The sequence below is a fragment of the Erithacus rubecula genome (assembly GCF_903797595.1).
Source record: "Erithacus rubecula genome assembly, chromosome: 6".
Taxonomy (NCBI): domain Eukaryota; kingdom Metazoa; phylum Chordata; class Aves; order Passeriformes; family Muscicapidae; genus Erithacus; species Erithacus rubecula.
In genome coordinates this window covers 30,843,944-30,870,213 of record NC_136688.1, presented here as the reverse complement: position 1 = coordinate 30,870,213, position 26,270 = coordinate 30,843,944, and the positions used below count along the sequence as shown (strand labels likewise).

At 38.6% G+C, this 26,270-nt stretch overlaps 1 protein-coding gene across 1 annotated transcript in view; it reads left to right on the top strand.

Moving 5' to 3' along the window:
• The first annotated feature begins 518 nt into the window (after window positions 1-518).
• Window positions 519-26,270, top strand: part of SPRED1 (sprouty related EVH1 domain containing 1) — a 57,272-nt gene continuing 31,520 nt past the window's right edge. Inside the window, exon 1 of the mRNA XM_079308095.1 lies at window positions 519-1,579. Coding sequence (XP_079164221.1) covers window positions 1,551-1,579 — 29 coding nt within the window. The 5' untranslated portion in view covers window positions 519-1,550. The remainder of the gene's footprint in view (window positions 1,580-26,270) is intronic.

Here is a 26,270-nt window from a genome sequence, read left to right as displayed (position 1 = left end):
GCGCCGCCCGGAGCAGGCAGCGGGCGGGGGTCCCGCCTCACCGAGCCCCCGCGCTCCCACACACAGCCGCACCTTCGCCACTTAAAAAAGTAGCAAAAGAGTGGGAGCCCGACCCGCAGGAGGAGACTCCGGCGCTCAGCCGCGCTGCCCCGAGCCCCCAGCCACTGCAGGCGCCGAGCCGGGCCCCTCGCCACCGGCGGCCCGCTCGCTCCACCGCTCCCGGGACGCGGCCCCGGGGGTCTGCGCGGCCCCGCGCCCTCGGAGCAGGAAGGAGCGCGGCAGCGGGCACCGCGTATCCCTCCGCGGCGCCGTGCGTGCGTCTGCTCCCCGGGAAGCGCGTGAGGCAGCGCCAGGGGGAGGGAACTACTTTCAGGAAACTCGAGCGCCGGGAAGCGCCGGGCGCCGCGGGCAGGGCGGCGGCGCGAGCCCGTCCGGTAGCGGGCGCGGGTCAAGGGGATTACTTTCCTCCCCTCGCTCTCCCCTCCTCTCCCGCCCCCCTTTCCCCCGTGGTTATTTTGGATCAAGCTGTGGCGGCGGAAGGAGCCTGAAGTCAACGCTTCCGCCCAGTTTTCCTGTGAGGAGGAGGCGGGGGCGGCCGCGAGGAGCCGAGGCGGCGGCAGCGGCCGCTAATGGAGTTGTTGCCGGGGAGGAAGCGCCGCCGCTGAACTTCCCCGCGGGCTTTCTCCCTCCTCTCCCCCTCATCCTGCAGCCGAGGGCTTCTCTCTGGCCCTGGCAGCTCTGCTCCCCCTCCCTCCCCGCGCCTCTCCTCACACAAACAGCCGTGACGCATCCTCGCTCTCCGCCGTCCCCCCCCTTCCCACCCCCAGGCTGGTTTAAAACGCCTCCCTCCCCCCGTCGCCAGCCTTCTCCTTCGGGCCGGCGCGTCCTCCCTCCGCAGTGCTCGGCGTCGCTTTGGAGGGGGTGGGAGATCCTCGCCGAGCCTCTCTGCTCCCCCTTTCCCCTTCCCTCCCCGCCTGCCCCGGCCTGTGGCGGCCCCGGTGTCTGGAGGAATTTCTGCCGCCGCCTGCCCCGGCTGTGCGCGGGAGGCGGGCGGGCAGGGAGGGAGGCGGCCGAGCAGCAGCGGCAGGAGGAGGAGAAGGAGGAGGAGGAGGAGGAGGGCAGCAGCGAAGGCGGCTGCAGCGGGAGATGAGCTGCAGCGGGAGGACGGTGCGGTGCAGCTTTTTGCGGCGGGGAGCCCTCCCTTGTCTCCGCAACTCTGTCCCCCTCTGACTGGGAGCAGTTCAACAGCAAAAGATCCGTGGTTTTTGCTTCTGTTTGCCACCACTACCTTCACCATCACCACCATCATCATCGTCTCCAAAGACGGGGGAAATACCCTGCACCGCCGGACAACAGGATTTCGGGTTTCCAGGATCAAGACTGCTCTTCTGCTCCTTCCCCCCCCTCCCTTACTCACCGCACGGCCCGTGCCCTGGCCGGGGGCGGCAGACCGGGGGGGGTAACAATGGTGAAGTTTCTGGTGAGTTCTGGCTGCGCCCTGGCTGCGTCGGTGCTGCTCCGTGTGCCTGTCGGATCGTGGTGAGGAGAAAATGAGCGAAGAGACGGCGACTTCTAACGAGTAAGTGGCGGTGCTCCCTCTCGCCGGGATCGGAATGGGGATGGGGCTCGGCGCGTCCCTTCGGCTCCGCGCCCCGCGGGGCCTTTGCCCGCGCACGTACGTGTGCTGTCCTCGGACTGCGCATTTCTGCTCGCCTACATGGAAGCACAGAAGCTCCCTCTTTGTGGAGGAGCTCGGTTTGGAAGGACTGCGAGCCGCCGGCCAGAAAAGCTTGGTTTAGTTAAAGCCCGGTAGAAAACGGTGCAGGTAACGATGGTGTCTTGAAGGGGAAGGATGGGTCTGAAATGGCCAGAGAGGTGTCGGCACGTACTACCTCTGATAATATCCTATTACTTGTAGATATTTCACATGGAAACTAGTGTGTGGGAGCTTCATCCTGCAGGAAACTGCTCCTGAATTTTAATTGGATGAGTCAGTCAGTGTAAATACAGCTTAAACCTACCCTAAAGCCCTTTTTTCCCTTTCTTTCTTTTTGCTTTTTTTTTTTTTTTTTTTTTTTTTTTGCTTTTTTTTTTTTTTTTTTTGCTTTTAATAAGCACTTGGGACTTTTTTCCCCCTTCCCTTCCCCCTCCCCGCTCCCCAGAGAGGAAAGGGATAGTTCAAGGATTTCTGAATATTTTTCCTTTGACTGGTTTGGAGGAAATCCAGAGGAGGTTGTGTGTGTATGCGGCTGTATTCCCCTGCATGTAATCAGTCTTTGAAATACATTCAGTCGGAGACGATAAATGTTTGTCAGAAAACATCCGAGCTCTTTATGGCGTTGAAGCAGGAATATAAAGTATTTTGAAACTTTTCTTGTGATCGGGAAGTTTAAAGTTGATTGCTGCGGTCTCCGAGCCGTAGCGTTACGATTTGCGATGTCGGTGTTTGCTCGGGCTGATTTTATGAATGATGCGGTGACGGCCGCGGCCATGGCGGTGGGGAGGGAGCGCTGCGCCCATTGTATCTGTAGGTAGCGGTGAGCGGCCGGGGAGCAGCCGAGCTGACAGGCAGGGTGCGGACGGGGCTGCTCCGGCAGGAAAGATGGATTTCCCATTTCACTGCCTTCTTCCGAGCGAAGCCTGCGCGCCTTGGCGTGCGCTCCCCGAGCGCGGCGCTCGGTCCCCGGGGAGCGGCGCGGGCCGGGCCCGCGGGGAGCGGAGCCGGCGGGACGCGGGGCTCGGGCGCTGCCGCCGCGGCGCTGCGCGGCCCGGGGGAGCCGGCCCGGGGGAGCCGCGCTGCGCCCCGGGAGCCGGAGCCGCCGCCGCCATGTTTCCTTTTTTTGTGAATCGCTCTCATTTGCATACCACAATCTTCATTCATAAAAAAAAAAAAAAAAAAAAAAAAAAATTACGAAAAAGAATTGCTGTCACCACCGCTGACCTGCGGCGGAACCTGCCCTGCGGAGCGCCCGAAGCGGCTGCTCCCGGGCCCAGGGCCGGCCTGCGGCCCGCGGCCGGCGGCGGAAGGTCTCCAGGACCTGCTGTATTAATATGTGCTGTTCGCTGCTTGTTGACACAGTTATGTGGGAAATATCAGCTCGGGGAGGTGCTGGGAGCACGTGATCCGCTCCATTCATAAAATACCTGGCTGTCCATTCACAGTGCAGTACAGTGTCTGCATTCAGCAGCCTCGCAGATCAGACCTGCATGGGAAGGGAGGGACGGGCGGCCAGGCCGGCAGGTTTATCCGAGAGGGCAGCAGGAAGAGGGCTTATGGCTGCGACCATGGGAACTTACTGTCCAGGGAGATGTGGAGGCATGAGAAAGCCTCGTTGTTGTGATTTCTGTTTATCCTTTACCTATAAAGGAGCGTTAATTCAGAAGTATCTTCTCACTGTACCGTTTTCTATTTAAACCAGGAAGAGTTTTATTCAGAAAATATTGAAATATTTTCTCCTTCAGGAATACCGAGTCAAAAATAGAATACAGAAAATCGAATTCATTATTACCAACATATTTTCACGACAGTGTATTAATCCATTAGGAGTAATTTACATTTTATTGAACAATACAGCCTTAACATCTGCAAGAGATCAACATGGTGCAGAAGGAAGTCAGTCATACCTAATGAGGCATCTGAAAATGTTGCCTGTTATAAAATGCGGGTGACAGTGAAGACAACTGAATTGATAGAAATCAACATTGCGATTAATTTTTATTGTCTGTTTGCTTTGAGAATTTTACAGCAGATTAGCAATTGTAGTTTTTCCGTAACCTGTGCTGTGGCTAAAGAGACCTCTGAAATATCAGAATATCAAAAATGTTTTTAATATGGAATAAATTGTTTGGAGGAAAGTGTATTATCTTTGATTTTAAATTTATTGAAAATTTAAAAACTCTACGGTGAAATTTACTGATGAAGGATCCCCAGAACAGACAGTGTATTTGTTTGATGTAACAGTTTTGTGGTTGCCAGTGTTAAAATGGTGATGTTCATTGCTCATGAGTACCCTTTTTCATTATCTTAACAAATTACACTGAGTTGATCCTTAATTATACATTCATGGAGTGGAGGAGGCTTGTTGTTAGTACAGCTTAAGAGAATATCTGAAATATTACTGATCTTTACTTAATACAAGAAAGGAAAGCTCATATACAGTATTTGCTCTGAGTTTATTCAGTGGTGCTGTAGAACAAAATATGATCTTATATAAATACCCTTACAAATAAATGATGCTTTTTCTTAAAGAATAGATTGATTTGGGAGTTGTTTTTTTTTTTTACTTATTAAAATATCAGAAGAAAAATAAAAATGTTCCTCTGTTGCTTTGCTTTTTTTTAATAGCATTTTTGGTGTGGCCAGTCTCATAATTTCTCTCTGGTTGCTTTTGCACATAGCACAAGCGTGTCACTTTAAATGGCTGGGAAATATGATTGAAATGCCAGATAAACCGTTTCTGAAAATAGGACAGATCTACAAATTGAAATTCATCATATATTAAAAGTTCCCTGTGCTTAATTTTATCAAGACAATTGATGGCATCAATGGCCTTGAGTTCATTTACGGACCTTTCGGCATCTAAGCGTGAATACGGGTACTTTGCAATGCATTTTGTGTCATTTAGCTACCAGGAATATTCTGGTAATAATTGAGCATTATTCTTTGTTTATAAAACTTTATTTTACAGAGTCAGATATAAATATTTGTGGTGTCTAGAGTTTGACCTGAGTTAATAATAAATTCTCAGTGGTGGTGGGAAAGATTAATTAAGAAGCTACATTAAGGACTACTAGGTTTCTTCTTGATCATGAACATATGGAAGGCAGCCTTATAGAATTCTGATTACTACACATGAGTCTTCATCGGTGATTTCTACATTGTTCTTGTAATGATGTTATTGTATTTGTCAGTTAGGTATTCGTTAAATGGAAGAATTTCTATACCTCCAGATAATTTTATTCTTTTTTTCTCCAGTGATGTTTTGCAGTGGGGGTGGTCAGCATCAACACTATATATTTTCAAGAAGAACCAGTTTTTAAATGAAGGAATTAGTAGAATTTTTGGATTTACGGATCAATTTGCTACTCATGCAACTTAATGTTAATGTTAAGGAGGCATGCCAGTGAGCACTATACCAAATTCCTGGTTTTGTGGCACGTATTAATTGCTATCTAGAAATGTGACTGAATCTCAGTGTTAGGGAAAACAGAATGGTTGCTGTGCTGGGTAGTCCTCATTCAGTAGGGATGAATGATGACAGGCTTAAGATGGAGTCGTAGTTGCTGCAATTGAAAAGTAGGAGCACTGCTTTACTGGCTTGTTTACTTTCCTCTGTATTGCAGGTGGCCGCTTTTTATTTCAGGGAATGCTGCTGCTCTCGAATTGTAATCAGAGTTGCTTTTACATATTGTATTTTTACAGATTCAGACTGTCACATGCTGATTGTTTTACCACGTAAAGATACTCATTTTCCTAGATAATTTAATTAAAGAGATCGTAAATTAAACATGGTATATTCTAATGCTGTGTGCTTAACAGCCTCAGGTTATGGTGCTATAAACATCCTCAAGTGTTGATTTGAAAAAGTAAAGGTGAACTAAATTTTGAAATAAGGTATTTATTCATGTCTTCCTTCAATATATATGAAAATAATATTTGTGCTTCAGAAATGTATTGAATTTGTCTTACAAGCCCAGATACTGAAAGATGAATGTGAAATTGTATCACAGAAAATAATGCTTATTAGTTCTGGGAGGATTTGAACACTTTTTAGCAGGCTAATTTTCTTTCTCATGTTTAGGGCATATATAGATACTGAAATTCTTCATCCCTTCATGAAAGGAATTCGTAAATAGAACTAATTTTGTTTTTTAAGGACAGGATCTTCTAACCCAATTGATTATGTTAAATCATTGCAATTCTGATATACTTTCATTTGAGAGAAGGTTGTTTTATGGAGTCCTTGGGAGGCTTTTCGAGTCCTATGAACCGATTCTTGCTGTCTGTTTGGCTTTATTTTGTATGACACTATTTTGAAGGTGAAACTGAATTTGCATGTTACATAATCTGAGAGTCAGTTGGGAGGGGGGTGGTTATTTTTACTTTTTTCTTTTAAAAAAAGGTTCACCCTAGCAACAGTCCTTGATTATTGTGATATTGCAGAAAAATGCATTTGGATGTTTCAGCATAACTGGTGCCATTGATACTGTTTGAATTCATGAATGCCGAGTGTTTCCCTTGTTTGTTCATTTAAAATGTAATGCTCTTGATGTGTTAAAGTGACTGTGAGTACATCAGCATGACTTTTAAAAGTAAAGATGTTTTTTGAAAGAATATATCCTGAGAAGACCAGAAGTCACAGGATTAAAGCTGAGGGCTATCCTGGTGCATTTGGGAGTAAACGCTGGCAGTTTTGTTTGTTATGTACCCATTCTTGTGCATATCTGGAGAATTTGAGTATAGGTGATGACTCAATGGGATTATGACAAACACCAGAAATAAAAAATACTTTTCAGAGTATTAACACAAGTTTTAAAAGGAGGCAAAGGAAGTGATTTTGTCTTTTTTTGGTTTTACTCTGCTGATTCAAAAAAAGAGGCTATGATATGACATAGGGTGTATGTTTTCTTAAATGCCGTTGTTCAAATGTTTAAAGCTTTGTTTTCTCATTTCTATTCTTCTTCAGTTAGAACATGTCACAGGTTACTTAAAGGAATTTGAAAGATGTCTGGAAGTTGCCATATTGTTCAGGATCCTAGTTTCTTTATGGCTGCTTTAAGAAGGAATCTCTTTTTCCTTTCTGTTCCAGTGTGCAGCAACACTTCAGCAAGTAAATTTTAACTAGGAGTTTGCACAATTATTGAATGGCTGGAATTGATTGCAAACAAAAATTTAATGTTCCCTAGAAATATAGAATTTCTTCTTCTCCCTCGAGAATGTTCATACCTCTTTCTGAAAGCACTTTCCGTTGTTACTTATCAATTTAATTATGGCCAACTAATGTGCTACTAAGTTTCTAAAGTTTCCAAATTTAAATTCAATAAGATGCAAAAACATTTGTAACCTTTTTTTTTTATAGTTACTAATACTTGGCTAGGTGTGTCTCCTATCTTCAGCAATGCTTTTTTTTTTAGTGGAATGAAGAGGACTGAATGCTTTTGTGTATTGCTACATATTTCTAGACTTAATACAATAGCAATACATAATTCTGCGTGCTTGGATTTTTGTACTCTGTAAGTGAAGATTTTTTTTTTTGTTAATACTTAGACTATGCTTTAGTAAGATCTGTTTGCTGTCACTATTCCCTACTCTTTTTCTCATAAAATGCTATCATTTTGTATGTGGTAAAATATTTTATGATATGTCATACTAGCATAAGCTCTACCTGAAAGTTGCAATAGGAATCAATCTATAAGACTGCAGTGGTATTGAACAGCACTTACACTTGTATAAAGCAAGCAGACATTTTAAGTGCATGTGTTTTCTAACCTTTTCAAGCTTATCTTTACAGTAGTGTTCGTGCTGGTATCTGTCATATCAATTTGTTTAAAAGTAGATATTAATTTACCTTCATTCATTTCTTTATTTTCATTTTCTTCTACATATGAACAAGAAAAATAAGAAAACCCAAGCAACCTACAAGTCTTTAGATATGCTAAGGGACAAAAAAATTTGCATTTAAGTGCTAGAATTTGTTTATACATGTGGTTCTTATTAAATAACAATTCACTTGCTACACACAGGCCCTAACTCCCAATGCTCCAATTAAGGTGGGGAAAACAGATGATGAGGATGATACTATTATCATTATTACTATTGTTACTACTATTATTAATTTTGTCCCAATATAATGGCGGTAAATTAATCTATCTGTGAGAGGAAATCACTCACAAGCGTTTTTCTCTGTAAGAATTTGCTTTCATGTGACAGTAAATAATTCAAACAGGGAAAGCAGGCCATAGCAACTTCATCAGTTACTGTAGTCCATTCTGCACTGCTTTCTGATACCAAGCTTCCATTATACTTTTCATGTGTACACTGTGCAAGAATTCACCAAATGTGTATCATTGAAACATCTAAACCATCTTAAGAATTAGGTGGTATAGCATCTGTTTCTTCTTTTCCCCCTCATATATATTCATTGCTGTGTCTTAACTACTGCTGTGCATGATGTTTTAATTAGGTAAGGAAGTCTAATTCTGTTATAGCAAGTTTAATGCTCACCTATTCAGAATGCCAGAAGGAATTCTGTGGCCCAAATGCTTGGCTTGAATGGTTTAGTGAGCCAGTTTTTGACTGGAATAGTTTGTGATCTGCGACAGCAGGTGTCATTAAAGTCAAATTGGGGTTTTTTGACTTTTTGGTTTTTTGGTTTTTTTTTAATTCCAGGAAAAGAGTAATAAGTGAATAGGCCTTTCCCAAGATGATCTGAAATTGTTGACAATCACCCTTTTTCTTTGACTCCTGCTGGTTAGTTGAGACACTAAACTGAAGTTTGTCAAAGCAAAAATGAAACTGATTTATTTCAGTTTTAAGTAAAGTCAAATGCTGTCAACAAACAAACCTACCAACAAGAAGCATCAAGAATTTCATTAATGAAACAAGTAATTACTGTAATCTAGTGCCAAGTTTATTAAAAATTGTTACTGGGAGTGACTGTCTTCCCTAAATAACCCCAGAACTGTTAAGATGTAGCTGTCAGTGAGGATTCTCGCCAGGCGTTTTTATTACTTCAGGAATTATGCAGAACTGTTTTGGTAAAGTGGTATAAACCTTGAGGGCAGAAGTGATTTCTCTCTCCTTAGCCTTTTTGAAAGGATTAAGTAAGGGTAGTGAAAGGTGGGAGTACAGTGCCTGCTCTGATTTAGGAATCTTTATGTAGCTTCTTAGAAACTTTTTAGCCTCTCAGATGTGATAAAGTATTCTGAGTCCTGGCTATTCCTTTCTGTGCATGGTGTGCTTATTCTTTATCCCAGTACAGCATGTCTTAATATGAGGCTTCTGAATGGGGCTGATAAATGTTGGACCTTGAACAGGAATACATTTTTTAAAGGTGTAAAGAAGTTTATTTGGGATTTAGAGCTGAGATTTGTGCATTTAAAATGGGAAATCCTGAGGGGTTTTTTTAATCTCTGTGTGGAGCTGACCTTACGTAACAAAGCTGTATATTTGTAAACACCAGTTATTGTTGATAGTCACTGATCTTTGCTTGCTTTAGGACCAACAGTAATTTGGAGGTTTCATAGCAGAATAGAATTTGGATAGGTATGTTTGTGCCCTCTTCAGGGGGTACTTAACTATCTCATTACAAGTTCCACTTGTGATTCAAATGATAATGATCTGTGCTATTGATTATGCAAAAAACTTTTGGCATTGCTGTCTCTAATTTTGGAAGATTTTTAAGAAGAAATTGATTGCTGGTTCCAATTGTACATAATGAGCATGCCAAGGGAATGCAAAGTTGTAAAACTAAATGCTTAAGATTTTTTAGGTTTGAGAACTGAGGTTTTTTTTTTTGTGCAAATACAATCCATGTGGCCAGGGTGTATGAATTTTGATGATTCTGGTAATAAGACAGATACAGGGTTGTAATCAGATTGCCTGGGTTCTGCTCTTAAACTTTTAGTATTAGGAAATGGCCAATTTTCTTTTTTTTTCAACCCCTTGCCTCATTTACTTCTCTTCCTCTGCCAGTCTTCTGGTCATGAACAGATAGTACTGTGTAATTGAAGACTTCATCTTAGTAGGTGTTAAAATTCTATGAATACTAATATTGAAAAGTAAATCAGTATTTTGACAGATTTGTATGGGGATTTTTGTTTGATTTGTTTCTTGAATTTATTCTGACTTTAGTCTTTTGTCTTCAGATTTCAACTATGGGAATATTTCAAATGTTGGGAATATTGCCGTAATTGCATCCAGACTTGTAGCATGCTGTTTCTTATATTCTGTCTGCTAATATGATTTTCTTACTTGTTATCTGAAAGTTGGGGTTTTGGTGTTGGGGTTTTTCCCCCACCATTTTGGAACCTCTCTCTAGCTTTTTTTGAGCAGTTTGAGGGAATAATACTCTTGCTATATTGAACTTTATTTATGTCAGGTTCTTTTAAGGCAGTAATGGCATCTGTTATGAGAAGTCATGCATGCTAGACACATGCATCACAATGTGGCAAGTCACAGAGTGCCAGTGAGACTGTTAACAATGTATGGGCTTATTTGCATTAGGAGACACCTAAAGTAAGGGTTGCCATTAGGACTGGGTTTTCTGCTGGTGTCCTTCATGTATCCCATAGGAATGGTGTCATAGTTCAGGCTTCTAAGTGCAAGATGCTGCTCTCATCAATATGAAAATGTCAGTTGCTTGCCATTTCTTAATGAGTAAATATGTTTGCTATCTAGATCTTTTTTTTCCTTTTTCTGGGGGAATGGGATGAGTGAGGAAACTTGTAAGTAAAGTGTGTTCATAAAAATCTTTTACTGTGTTGTGCTCAGTGGTTTCCAAAGAGGTTAGTGTGTGTAAATCAGGCTATTATTATTTACACAGTTGTTTTAATGCATTAAGACCCATAAGTGTCTTGACATAATCTTGCTTCACCTTCTGCTTCTTTCAGCCTCCAGAAAACTTTTTAATGGATGTGTAACCATTGCTTGAGCAGTCTTGTGATGATCTCTAGCACAGTACTTTCATGCTTTCTGTATTTGCACTGAACGGGCTAGCTTAAAATATCTTATATTGTCTAAGGTGTATTCAGCTTGACACATCCTCTAGAAGAGCCCCCATATGCACCTTAAAATGTACTGCTTTGTTACTATGGTGATGCAGAAGAATCGTGCATGTTAACAACCCGTGTTAGGTAATGGAGGATTTGCAGAAATCAGTTAAGCATCTGCTTGGGGCAAGAAAACTGAGTCTGTGACCATACCTGCACCCCAGCCTCTTGGCTGCAGGCAGGCTGAGGGAATCTTCTTAGGGGATTGCATGCTTTCTTGTTTTCAGGTTGTCTGAGGGGAGAAGATGACTTTTTGGTAATGGTTTCAGAAGGTAAAGTAGTCTTACCTTATATACTTTTCCATCATATATGTAGGATGTTCTGCATAGTGTAAAGGGGATGCTTGGGCAAATGTGTGTTTGTCACTGACACAAATGTAATTTTTCTTTTCTTCAAACTACCTGGGCTGATGATGCATGAATTCACAAGCTTTCATTTCTCAGCTATAGCTGCCTGCAAATCCTGCACAAGGAGAACATGTCCACATTCATTCCCCTGAAGCAAGGTAGAAAACATGAGCTCTTTTCATGTATTACTTGAATTCTGGATGAAGAACAGGTCTATTCAAGGAAGCTATTCCAGAACAACACATGAATTTAGAGTGCTGTACTTCAGTATAGTGTAATTTCCTGTGGAGGCCTTTTACTTCCCTGTTCTGGAGTAAGTTGTGGTTAACTAGGGGAAAACTGATAAGCTTATTTGGCTAATTAGAGGAGCTTCTTCAGGTTCTCCCTTCTTTCCTTGTCTGCTTTACATTTTAAAAACTGTAGGTTTTTACATTAATTATTTTGGTTTCTTCTTTGAGTTCTTTTGTTTGTTTTTCATTTGATTGTTTTGTTATTGCTGAAAGTGACATGTCTTTTCCGTGTTTTTTATGTGTTGGTTTTGAAGTTCATGGGTTTCTAGCCATTCTCATAGGTTTTGGTTTGTTTTTAGTATTTTTAGGAAGCATTTTTTCCGAATATTTCTCTATTAGTGTTCTTGTAGAGATTATACTGAAAAGCTCCTCTGGAAAGTAAGCCACTGGTTGGTGTCTATTGGAGATGGTTCACTCGCCCATTGAGCATCCTTACAGGTCTTAATACCAGGGTTTTACCCTTGAGCAATGCTAGCAAGAACCTTGCCTTTTACCACTCTGGAACAATAAAAACATAACCCAAATAAAAACATGTGTTTCCTTTGCTGTAGAAAGAGAGAATGCTTCCCATAGGCTACAAGTTCATCCTCTTTTCATCAGTGAAAGACATTACAGAAATGTTGAAAATCAGTGCTGAGTCACTTCTCTGCTACAGAAAATTCAACTTTTTTGATATTTGCAAACAAATATTTCTTAAGTAGAACTACAGTTAGATATATAGCTCCTTTTTGGAACAAAACTGAAGATTAGACTTGAGGAATAGCTGGAAATAAGTTTACCAAGTCTGTTATTTCAGCTGGTTTTTTAGGCCTGAGTGGCTTTTGGCAGATACAGGATTGGCTTTTCTACCATTTGGCAAATCTGTGCTGCTTGAGCTTTAGCCCCACAAGTGAAGCTCAATAGATGAGGTAAGAGCTTTTAGTTTTAAGATCCTCATGCTCCTTTCAATATGAGCTTGGATCAACTTAGCATCCCAAATAAGGCATGATGATCCAAATCTCTGCTATGTATTTCAGGAAAAGATCATTTCAGTAGACAAGTTGCAAGAGAGATCCTAATTGTATTTCACATGGCAAAGAGGAAAGATCAAGTGACACTTGTCAAGGGCAAGAGTGATTTTGGTCAGCTTTTCTGAGATTGCTTCACAGTTTGTTTTAAAGGCAATTACAATCAGGTGCTGCAGAAATTGTAGTATCCTACAGTAGTAATTATTTGCTTTCTACATTTTTTTTTTCTTCACTTATACCTATGTATTTTATGGCGGAGAAAATATAGGTGTCATTTCTGTTACAGCATTAATGTCCATGATTTAGGGTGTATTTGGTGAGATTTTTTCAGTGTTGTTACTACTTGGCTTCCCCTGTTTTGTCTAAAGAATAAAACAGTATATTTGATTCCTGTGGAATTCACTTTTAACAGTTGAAATGAAAGATGTTGTCCAATCTTTTATTATTAACAAGGAAAAAAGTTCATATCATTTTTTCAGTAGGATATAACTTTGGTTAGCTTTATTTACACTGGGAAATGGTGTTCTCCAAAGGAGTGATCTTGCTTTCCTCTGCAATGAGTTCTTACTATAACTCAGCAAATAATTTTGTCAGAATGTTTTCCTGTTTGTCTTTGGGATTTGTCCTTTGTCAATAACAATGCTGGGCAAAGAGTAGGAAAAACTTTTGTCTAACCCTTTCTTCATGCAATATTTCAGTAGATCACAAGAAGCTCAGATCAATAGTTCTCACAGTTTAAATAGCCAGCTACTACCATGACAGTATGATCAGAAATTGCTCTAGCATCTGGCAGTGCAAGTAGGGAGGTTTATGTATTCCTTCTTTTTTGTTTTTTAAGGTTTGATTTTTCCTAACGATAAACTTCATTAATCTTCAGTCTCTTGACTCCATTATGTACCATTTTCTTCACAAAGGAAAATGCTGTGTGTGTGCTTTATTCATTCCAGTAGTAGCCTTACACTGCAGTTGCTCAGTCTTGGTTGCTACTAAGTGAGGTTCCAAGATCCACAGGAGTCAAGCTGAATTCAGTATTAATCATATTCCTTGAGATTGCACAAAATTATTTATCTGTGGCTTTGAAGAGTCTCTTAAGTAGTTGCTCCTTTGTAAAAGTACACAGAAAAGGATACTAACAAGCAGATCTTCATAATTCTATGAGTGTTTTTAAGAGATATAAGTAAATGCCCCCTCCCCAAACAGCATGAAGATTTGTAATGATATACCTGATATGTGCTATCAATGGGTTTGTTGTAAAGTTTGCTGATAGCTTACATAATTTGAAATACTTAACTCTTCAGGATAGGTTTAAGGGTTTAGTTGGGGGTTTTTTTCCAGACCCTTTCTGTCAACCTGTGAAGTATTTCAGAATAAACTACAGTTGTATAAGTACACAAGCCATTTAAAATAGAAATAAAAGAGAATTCCATTAATGCACTGTGTTTAATCAACACTGACAAATACAGTTTCACTAAATATAAGAGTACTGATGCTGTCATTTTGACACAAAATAACTTTGTCTCTATGTAGTTAATAGTTCCCTCTTAAAGCAACTAAAGCAAATTTACAGTTGAAATCAGTTAATGAGAGAGAGTGGGAGTAGATTTATTTAAAATCTACTGAACTGAAATGCTCAGTTGTTTGCTTTTTAATGGTAAAACAGATCTGTGGTTTGAAATGGTTTGGGGAAGTTGTGACAAAGCTGATGATGATTCAAGACTCTTTAAAGACTACAGAGGGGTCAGCTACAGTTTCTCCTTTCTGAGAAATTGGGAATGTCCCTTTGAAAATGTATGAGAAACTCAATAGACATTGAAGATGTTCATAGATGCCATTAATACCAAGACAGTGTTCCAGGAGCATCATAAATGAATAATGATTTGGTACTGTATTTTATTTTGCCTTTTTAATGCTGCTGTTACCTGAAGATTTTCATGATTTACATAAAAAGGATCTGGCGAAAAATTTTGTTCAACTACTTTCTTTCTGATGTTAAGATGGTGTTTTAGCAGATAGAGAAAATTATTGGGAAGTGCTGGCACTCTTGGGTTTTGGCCTTGAACAAAGATCTCATGAAGTAGAGGGGAGATTGCCTGTCACTTTCCTTCAGTCTCCATTTAGTCAAGGCTTGTTCATTAATACTTGGAAACTGGTGGGTTTCGTGTTTGTTTTGTTGTATTTTTGTTGTTTGTTTGCTTTTGTATGAATTCTTTTTTTTTAAAAGATGTTGCTTTACACTAGATAAAATTGAGGCATAAATGGATGATTTATTGGTGTAAACTTAGGTACTTCAAGATTTACCTATGTATTCCATAGTTATCTGGGCCAAGGCAATACTGACTGCAAATGTAAATTCATATGGGTTTGAGAGAGCTGATGAGTATTTGTTTTAAATTACGTTTTTTGTGTTATTGGACTAGGGTTGAATTATACCAGGACTCTTTTTTATAACGCAGCACTTTTTCAGCTGAAAATATCTTTTTTCAAGGTGGTGGTATTAAAGAGATGAAGGTATCAAATCAAAATAAGGGCAGGAGAGTGGAAGGGAAAAAGTAAAGCTGCTCCAAGGGCTACCTATGTCTACAAAATATAGTAATTCCTTTCCCCTAATTAGAGCTGGACCTTCTGCCAAGACAGATCTGCTTTTCCAGCTGGGGCTTGCAGTAGGTGATATATACCATTCTTTGAATTCTCAATGGCATTGATGGAACCTGAAGCTACTTTTCTTTGCTCCTGTCTGTCCCTGTTAGAAGTTGAAATGAAAGGTGATAGAGACAGTAAGACAATGCTGAAAGGAAAAAAAAAAAGGGGGGACTGACAAGGAGAGAAATCTGGGGCCTAGTTTTAGGTATGCATTTAAAAATCAATTAGGCAAACTGCTGGCATTGCATTTCTAAAATTATTTCAGATGCCTGTCTTGCATTTTGAAAGCTCTTCTTCTGGCAGTTTTTTAAGGTTTTTCATTGAAGTATATAGTACAGTGAACATTAAAGTCCTTTATTAAGATTGCATCTCTTATTGAATTATTGCCCTGTTGCCCAGTGCATTGAGTTCTGGAAAAATACCTAGTAAACTCCACAGCCTAATTGATGTTCTGTTTGGCAGTGTTGGAAGCTATAGATAGTTTGTCTAAGAATTGCTTCCAGTCCTACCAGTGGTATCCATGGCACTAGTAAGAAAACATTTTTAGGCAATTTTTATCAGCTTCACTTGTTAGCTTTCTTGGTACTTTAAAATAATGCCCAAACACTATTATGAAACTTTAAAGAAAATGCAAAGAGAAGTTTTAATGTCTCTGTGGGCTATACAGCTGCCACTCTTTATATGAAGAATGACAGGCTTCACCAGAATGTCTGGCTCTTAAAGCAGGAGACCATGATGCTGAAACACATTAGAGCAATGTTATTTATATTCTGCCAAAAGCAATTATCTTGCAAGACTTATAAATATGTGTTAGCTTTTATGTGTGTGATAAACTCTACAGACTTCCACAGAGATCTGTAGGTCTACTCAGAGTGATATATTTAAATTTTTGCAGGACTGAAGCCCAAGTGTTTGCATAAAAAGATGTTTCTAGTTGCAGGCATATGCTGATTATTCAGTAGCATGGCAGGAGTGTTTCTTTGGAATTGGTCTGTCACGATTAGGATTGTTAGTATGCTGCACTAAAGAGCTTCATATTTAATAGTATTTGATAAGAGTTGTTTAAAGAAACCTGTCTGAATCCGCCAGTATTTCTTTACAGCAGCAACTTCTAAGCTCCCAAGGGGTCTTACCTATCCAAGTACCCTATTTTTAATTTCTGTGAATCCTTTACTTTTTTTTTTTCCCATGAAGATGTATTAGTCCTTAAAAGTACCTTCAGTTAGCTACTTCAGGCCCTAAAAGTGGCTTTGTTCTATGCTGTGTCTTTTCATCACCCTGTGACAGAAAATGAGCTCCACTGTTTGAGAGGATTGGCCTGTACTTTGGATCTTGGCTACCAAATAGAGCAGCTTTTCTGTTCACCCCACAGCTGTTGTTAATGTTTCGTTCTGCAACTGCTAAACGATGGGCAAGTAACCATCCTCATATGAGACAAAAATATAACTCCATTAGTCAGCTGGCGTGGGTTGTTGAAGCAAAAATGCAGGCAGTATTTTCTCCTGGTGGAGAAAAATCCATCACATCCTTTTAAAGTTGCCATTAGCTGACTATGGGGCAATGTACATTTCCTGAATTCATGATTGCCTGTTCTCCTTACTTTGATGGCTGTCTACTCTAAAACTTGTAATTTAGTCAAACTATTATAAGATCATGTTACATCTCTGGGGTTAATTTTATTTGACATGTAATCTGTCTGGGAAAAACCTTTAAGAAATAATGATGTTTGATGCTAACTGAACCTCAAATTTCTCAAATTATTGTTGTGTGAATTAGTGAACCTCATTCCTAAAGAGGTTCTATGAGATTTCTAATTCTATATTACCCTGTAGGACTTTCAAGATTTAGTATTGAAACTCGTTGCTGTTAAACACACATTTTTAAGTTTCTATCAAAGGTGGCATTGGGGGGAGGAGGGGGTTATGATTTTTTTTTTTTAATTTGGGTTTTTATTTTTTGCAGCTGTCTTCTGAAGGTTGAAAATGTGATAGGCTAGTGGCATCTTTGACATTCTCTTCTTGACAGTCAGTATTCATTATAAAGTTTAAGTGAGGGAAAGTTATAATCCTTCAACTTTCTTACACTAAGATTTGAACCCTTAAGGTTTTTGGATGTTTAATGTTCATAACGTGAAGTTATGACCTAAAGCAGAACCAAGAAGATAAAAAGGTGCCCTGTTTTGCTAGCTGCTTATCAATGAAAAGAAAATTATTTTTCTTTGTTATTTTGGAAGTGTGACTCTTCCTTTTCCATCATATCTAGAGCAGTGTTTCAGTGGAGGATGATTTTTTCTCTCTAAGGGAATTACGTATGTGGTCAGGCTTCTTCTTAGATTAATGCTTAGGGATTTTGTTAAAATCTGTTATTTCTTTAATTATTTATGAACTTTTTTTAGTGTAATATGGACACAGTGAAATGTACAATCTCTTAAATTGAGAGGGATATTTAACCTTAACATGAAGATTGAATGGTTCTTTACAATAACACTTCTAATGTTGGTGTATCAAATGTCTTAGATCGTTGGTTGCAGGTCACAGGTACATTAACACCTATAAATTAAAGGCAGGCTATTATGTAGTTCTTATGCTGAGTGACCCATGTCTGTTTCCATGTTGTGTAGGATATTGATGAAGAAATGATGCAGTGGAAAACTGTGCTTTAATTTTGGTCCTTATTGCAGTAATGTTTCACTATAGGCAGATCCTGGATGAATCTCCAGCTACTTGACAGTTCTTTGTCTCTGGTGATTTTCATGTTACTTTAGGGCAGGTAATAGGCAATGCCTTCTGCCACTTCAGTTTTGCTCCCTGGTCCCTCTAGCAAAGCTGCTTGTTATTCTCAGTAAGTTGTCTATGGTAGTAAAGAATTTAGCATAGCAGTGAGCAGAAAAGTTAAATAGGAAAATTAGATGACTGTGTTTTTATAGTTATAATGACTCTACTAGTTGAATGAAACTAAAAAATAAAAATTACATAGCTGAGGGAACTATTTTCTGTCAAGTCACTTCTTGCATACTCATGTATGTTTTATACCCTAAAACCTATAGTATAAAAATGCTGTCAAATTTTGAACTATTTTACACAAGAACTTGGTTGCTGGGCTAAAAGCTGTTGTAAAATGCAATTATTAATTTATTAGATCGAAGATAAAATCTCCATAAAAATAATTTTTAACTTCCCAGGAAAGAACATGAGCAAGGTCCTATTTCAGTGTATTTGCTGAGACAATTCTGGTTTTATTAGAGTTAAAACACAGGTTTCAGGGATCTAAAGGCTGTGCCTTTTTGGGAATCCTATCAGCTCTCACTGAGACTGAGTAGTGTAATATCTCCTCAGGTGCTATCTTGGAGTGGTTTTCCTACTGGGTTTTTGCAATTTGGGGTTCAATAAAGCATCAGTGCTTCCCCTTCATGAAAGGAAAATCCATCCTCACTATGTTTCTGATTGGCCTGGTTTTGTCTGGCAGCTTCCAGGCAGTCATGGAGGTTTCTTTTCAGATTCTAACCTTTCTCTTTAGTCTCACTCTCCAGCAGTGGGTTTATCCTCTGCATGCATTGCTCATCAAACAGGCACTGTTTTTTCTTCAATACAGGGATTTTCTTTATGTCAAAGCTTTCCTACATGCTAAACAATACATCTGAATCTTTGGTTTTCCTCTGGACCTCTTGAATTAGCACGTAGGCAGCTAAATAGAAGCTGGAGCATGTTTCTGTGAGTATGGACAGGGCTGCTCTTACCCTTGAAGTAATAACATTTTCTGTACTTCCTGCTTGTTCGTTAGGCAAAGATGCAGTAACTGGTCTCAAATGCAGGCATGTGGACACTGGTATCTGTAGGCTCTTGCTCTTACCTGCTTCTCTTCAGATTAGCTTGGTAGGAAGCTTGTTTTGCCTCTTATGGCTTGAGAGAGATTGCCATATGGTCTGGTATAGTTCATGTACACAACTGTGATCCAGTAGAGGAAAGGCAAACTCCCAACCCCCCTACTGCTGTTTCAGAAAGGAACAGACAGGAGGAAGTAGGAGTGAGAACAGATTTCTGGATAGATTGGTAGGCAGTGGGGTGAATTCTTAGCACTTCCCACCAGAAGTCTATTCTAATAAGTGTCGGGTTTTAACTGTGTCTATGCTGCTGAGGAAGCTGGGATATGAATATGAAGAGTAAATGCATAAATAGACTAAAGGGATAATTTCAATTTAAAATTATAAAAGTGTTTATTTCATACCTGAAACAAGGCTGTGGTGCTCTCAACCTCTAGCTTTGTGTAGTTAATAATGGCTTGATTTTTTTACTTTTTTTCTTTTTAGCTTCCATTTTTTTTCAAGCTCTACATTTGACTGAATGTATGCACTACTGGCTTTATCTGGAAAATACTGCTGTAGCAGTATCCTGACTGAATGAGACTTTCTTAGGGTTCACACCTAGGAAGTATGTGTATAAATAGATCTACAGGGATTGAAATATACCAAATGCAACAGAAATTTTTTCTTGGTTTTTGGGTCCATTAAAGCAAAGGGGTAATGTTATTTGTTCCCAGTGTACAAGAGGAACAAATGGATTTTTATGTTAGACAAATGGCTAGGATATTAGTTATCAGTCTGATTTAAATCTTTACTGCTTTACTGAGTTAAAGAAGTAAACAACAAAAGGGCAGTCTATTTAGAATTAAAAAATTTGTGTAGACTATAGAGCAACTTTTATGGCCTTCCTGTGGACAAAAAAAAATCTCTTTTGCATACATGTGTCCCCCAAAATGAATATTTTTATTTAAGTTTTTATAAACCTATGCAAATCTGGATTTCTAATGATGAAATACAGTTTTGAGCTGCCAATGAAAGGCATAATTTGCATTCACCTACACAGCCTTGGCCTTAGACATAAGTGGCACATGACTGAAGGTAAGTTGGGGCACTCATCTGTCAGAACATTCTTTTTGGTTTTCTGTTTTGGTTGCACAACCAGTTCTTTCTACAGTTGTATACCGCTTTAAGTTAACCTAAAGGAGGTAGGAGAATTGTATGCCAAGACTGGAGGATAAAGGGGGAGGAGTTCAGGCTGGATTCAGGTGCAGAGTTTTAGCTGCTTTCCCATTATCCCATAAAAGCAAATAATTTTTGCTGCAGACCTACAGATGCTGAATCACTGATAGGGCTCTACATTCATGGCTGCTCAGACATCTCCTATGAATAACAGCTTGCAATTAATAAGGATTTCAAAAAATGAGAGATCTTCGTAGCATGTATGTGCTATGCATAGTACAGTGTACTCCTATCACATAACTGTTCAATGGAGCATCCCCCTTTAATTTGTCTTCTAGAGATGCATCATCTGTCTGTGTCAAAATGCTTACATGAGTGCAAACTTTTTTCTTTTGAATGCCAGTTTACTGGAAACCAGTGTTTAAAGTTTGGAATCCATGGACTTAATATTTGTATTATTTCCTTGCATTCTCAACAAATTCTGAATAACTTTTTAAATAATGATCCTTACTAAAGGATGAAGAGTTGCAAAACTTGTAGGGTTTTCATGTTTGAGGCTTTTTTTTCCTTCTTCCTCTTTTGTAGAGAGGAGATTTGTATTTCCTCTCCCTTATGTGCTTGGCATAATAATGCAGGAACATGAACGGGGTGGCGGGGTGGGGAGGAAGTGGTTACAAGCAACAGCGGTTCATGATGCCAGTAGTACTGAGCTTGGAAAATGTATCTTACCAATAAATTGATAATCTCAATTTAAAGCATCTCCCTTACAAGTATTTAGTTAAAAGTACAGTCACTTCATCAGTTTTTGTTTCTCTTTATTGTGAATAAATGTTTTGCAGCAGAAAATGTTCAGTTGCCAAGTGATCTTTTCTAGGGGGTTTTTGAAGGCTAATTTTCTATTTTAGAACCTTTTTTTGGGTGATATTTCCTTGAGTATTGGTGATTGTGCATCAATGAAGATGAGGAGATTAATCACTTCAGGCAAATCACATTTGTTTGGTATTTACTAAACTTCTTCCAAAGAGAGGCTGCTATAATTCCTTTCCAGTGAAAGATCCAGATGGAATACTCCCTAACTCTTCCTGAGACCTATGGTAGTTTGCATTCAGGCTTCTAAATTTATACAGTAGGACTACTATCTTCATTGCTATTTTATTGTAAAATTGTTGGTCTATTAGTATAATAGTTGGACCAGGTATGCTGTATCAATGTTTTAATGTGCAGAACAATAGTTTTCATTTCTTTTATATCTGCACTGAAAATATTAGGTTTTGCATGGATTAATGATACACAGATTTAAAGCTACATACAGGTTATACGTGTTTGAAATTGATTCTCTTCTTGTGATGTCTTTTCAATTGTATTTCTTGAAAATTGTGGTTTCTCTCACTACATTAAGGGATGAACTTTTAGTGTTCAGAATACCTATTTTCTGTGCTACCAGAGTTAATCCCTTTGCACCTTCTGGAATCAAGAGTGCTTTCTTTTCATGTATTCAGTCGTTACATAAAGGAAATTGTTTTGTTAGCATGTAAACTGGGCTTAACTAATACAAGGAGGGCCAAAACCTCTCATAGTAAGAATTCAGAGAAAGAGAATACATGTTTCTTGGGAGGAAGAACTTTTTTTTTTCCATTACTTTTTTTACATGTTTGGTCCTCATAATTCCTCACATATGAAGCAAAAAAACTTGATCATTAGATTTTCTCTTTATATTTATATTGCAGAAAAAAGTCAACTGTGCCAAACTTTGTGACTTAAGTCCTAGGTGTTCATATTGTTAGTTGTGTCCTAATCTCAAAATACATATGTAATGTAGATAAGCAGGCAAGCTCCAACTAAGCTGTAATTTACTGATCAGGGTTGAATAATTGTACTGGATTGTACTGGAAGTTGCTCTGGATTGATTCGCATCAGCTTTCCAATGTTGATAACTGCAAAGCTGCAGAAGCAGTGGAGACAGTGCATGGTAGAAATAAATGATCATGGCAAGAGAAGGATGGAGACTGCTTCTGGCAATAGTGCCAGATCATATTACTTTAAAGTGCTTATAAAAATAACTCTAGTGTAGGTTTGCAGGTTGCCTTGGATTTATTAGCAGGAGATAGTGTAGAACTGTCAGTAGTTTTGTGTTCTCTCACAAGTCTCTGTTTAAGGACTCCTGAGATCATGCTGCAGAGAGGAGCTTCAGGAAAGATTAAAAGAAATCTGATTGCTCTGCATTTTCAGCTGTCTCTGCTTACTCATAGGAAATGCTTCATAAAACCATTCTTTCTACTTTTTCATGATGCATACCAGTTTTCCAGCTGTTAAAACTGTTAATATGGTATAGGTTTAGTTACATTAACTTGTATTTGCTGGAAATTACTTAATTAATATACAGTTAAAAATTAGAAATTTCTATCTTACTCTGGGTTTAATTGGAACCAATCTAACCCATTTTTTCCTAACTTAAATTTGACTACTGCCCTTTTAATCTAGAAAAAAAAATCAGTGTATTATGGAAAGCCATAGCATAACAATTGCATGTCAAACAGTGATATGCATTGTGATTATGTTTGTCATTAATGAAGGGCACCTAGTTTTTCCTTGTGTGTCTGCTTCTTGTTTGGGAAAAGGAGATACTGTTTCCTTTCTCTTTCCTACTTCTTCTGCATCCCTTATTTTATTTTTTCTCCTTTTTGTTTTCTCCACTACTGTTATTTATTTGGCAAGAGACAATTTATACAAATCTTTTTTTCCCCCCAAATCTTTTCATGTCACTGACTTTTGAAATGTCTATTACTTTGCTTCAGTTACTTGAGTTCTGGCATTTTTAGCTCCCTCTTCCCCTTAAATAACACTTGGGTAATTTTTTTTTTTTTTTTTTCTGTTTTGTTTTGTTTTGGTTTTTTTTTTGTGCGTGTGTGCTTCCTAAAGAAACAACTGTGTCAGCTGTTTTTTTGTTTGGTATTTTGTATCATCTTTTTGTGTAGAATAGGCGATATTAGGTTTTTAATCAATCTCCTGTGAAAATACCTCATACAGATGGTTGTATTGAGTACTGGGCACACAGCACTTCCCAGTCAACACAGGGGTGAAGAAAACAAGGATGAGCTACAAGGATTTAGCTACCTAATGGTATCTAAAATTGCAGTGGCAGTTCTAAAATTCTTTTACTCAAATAATTGCTTCTCTCTATCATTATTATAATTTTTAAGAACTTACTGACTTAAAACTTCTTTTATCCATTCCTCCCAGTGTTATTGAGCATGATTAGAGAAGATTATTTCCTCTCTTTCAATTCATTTTAACTTCTTGATATTTGAGTAACCAAATTTAAGAAGCAGAGCCCTCAAAAACACTATTTTACATCCTGTATGTAAAGCTCATATGTGATAAATGCATTCCCAATGCCGGGTTTTGAGTAAAATGTACAGAACTCTGTCAGATGAACCTGTGTGATGCAGCTGATACTTGAGGCTTAAATTCCTAAACAGTGAACATTTCAGCTCAAAATTTAGAGATTGTTAGCACCACTAAAGCAGTTACTTGTAATATGTTGTTGGTCTTTTGACTTTGCTTTTCAGCATGCATAATAAAATGCTGATTGCTTTTCTTCAGCTGATAAAACAGTTAATGACTTCTCCTGGCTTATTTGAATTACTTGGACAGTTTTTTGCAGATAAAAGTACTCAAAATTCATTGTTATTTATAATAAGGGAAAATGATTTGTAATCCTCACTGTTTTGATAGTAGACACTGTCCTTGGTGTATAAATACAGAAGGTCCTTCTGTTGCTGCAGTAAGAGCAAAGGTCTGTAACAAAACACATGAGTACTACCAAAAGAGCCAAATTGAAATCCTTGAGTTTGATCTTCTCCATATCTTCTCCATCTACACCTGTTTGTCTCTTCTACCAGTTTAATTTCTTCTTATGTTTTCTGAATGTATAATATCTTCAGTCTCTCTAAGCAGAGATATATAATTTTCTGGTTATATTTCTTCAATTATGCATTATCCTTTTTAAGCAGCTGAATAGACAGAGATTCAGCGATTATTGTAGGAGTTCTCATAACTATAATTTATGAAGCGTGAATTTTTTTCTTATTTTGGTTTATTACATATTTGGTGGGGGGTAATGCATGTGTACTCTTTTTTCTTTTTCTGTGCAGTTGCTTTCAATTTCTAAACTTTTCTTCTGGAAAAGCAGCAAACAATGGAACTTAAATAATCATCATTTTGAAGTCAGAGGCCTTGCACTTGCCTTATTATTGTTTATGTTATGATGGTGCACGACCTAGGTATTCATTCCATGCAGCTTTTTGTAGAAACTTCTGAAGAATAATATTTTAGCAGTAGTTGGAATGGGGAATATAGTAAACCAAGGCTTAGTTACACTTTTTTAGGGGTGATGCTGTTAGAATTCCTATGTTCTGACCTTAGAGCTTGTGGGCTACCTATTTCTCTACTTAGACTCCTGTTTAACCTGCTAATTATTACTGAGCTTGTCAAACACAATCATACAATTACATAGTGGCTATGTAAGTTACGTTATTCATGATGATGTATGGCAAATATAAGGGGCATACTGTTGAAAGATTTTGTATAATCTTATTAGTATTTTGTTTTTCCTGGTTTGATGAATTATTGTAATAGAAGTATTTGCATTTGTATTTCACCTGTTTATTTCTGTTTATTTCCTCTCTGTGAAATATTCAAGGTTTGTTAAAATGACAGAAAAGACTGGTCCATACCATGAAATGTGGTGCTGTGTAGCAAGGCAGCAGTGAATGTACACTTCAGTGTACATGTACATGTGTGTACATGTACAGTGTACATGGTCAGTGAATGTACACTTTTTAAAAAGTTCTGCAAGTTTGCAAGCTTCTTTCTTAATGCTCATTAGGACTTTCTTTTTTACTTTGACTTTGCAGTTTGGTTTGTAGTCTTTCTGTTTTGTTAGTGCAGACATTTGTGTGTGTTTGAAACATCCTTTTGGATGTTTATTGTTTTCTTATTATGTTAAAAGGAGAATTTAGCATTAGTGATTTTCTTAGACTATAACTTATTTTGCAGGATCACTTTCATATTGTATGGTTAAAGTCCTTGAAAAGCCACATCAATGTAAATGTTGAGACAAGCTCTAGGTTTAACAATATCAATGAATGATGCTACAATTTCAATTCACATGGGTTGAAACATATGAATGTGATTTGTATACAACATTCATTAGCAATCTCACAGCTCAGCAAGGCTGTTAGAGTATTTTTATAAGTGTGCATATGCTTTATTTGGTTCCAGGTTCTGTTCCTATTCTGTGCAGGTTGAGTGGGAAAATGCATGCCAGAAATGACCTGTACTTTTTAGAAATGTTTTTTAATGTGATAAGAATAAAATTTAGATTGTGCTTGCCTACCTAATAACAATATTATTCTAGGTAAGTAAGCTGAGTGTATCTGATGCTTTTTTCTTCCATAATGCATTGCCAAAAGTTCAAGAGTATGTAGCAGCTCACACCCTAAGCTCTGTACACCAACAGGCAACTCTGAGCTTCATTGAATTATGCTCATTACAGATGCTCCCCGATCCAAAGAGTCTGCAGTCCAGGACAACCTGACAGAGTAAATACAAAAAAATCTGTGATGATATTTTCTTACCTTTTGAGAAAGTATAGCAACTTTGTCCTTTTTTTTTTTTTTTTTTTTTTGCTATATAAGTTCTTAGGTGGAGGAAAATAATAGCTATCTAAGCATTTGTGGAGTACTATACTATTCCTAAATAAAACAAGCAGTGGAATAGAAAGTACACAGGTGCTTGTTTGAAAATAACATATTTAATGCAGTCTATTGTACCTTGAGGTAGCTAAAATTGTTTATAAGGAATGTGTTAATAACCTTCATCTTATTTTAGTGGTCAAGAACTTTAATCAACAAGCCATTTTGTAATAATGTATTCACATCTGTTAAAAGGGTTTCCAGTCCTGCCATCTATAACCCCAGTGGCTAGATGACCAGCTTTCACAATGAAAGTGATCTTATTGCATTTGCATGCTTCATACATGGACTTTGTGAGCATATAAGACTAGAGGAAAATGGCTATGAAAGGAAAGAGAATTCTGACCTGTTCAGATACAAATAGTACCTAAAATCTTTCCATAAATTGTTGTCCTAAACTGTAATAGTCCTTGTTCTTCCCAGGAAAATGATATGCGCCACTGAATCTGTACACTTCATTAAAAAAAAAAAAAACAAACCAG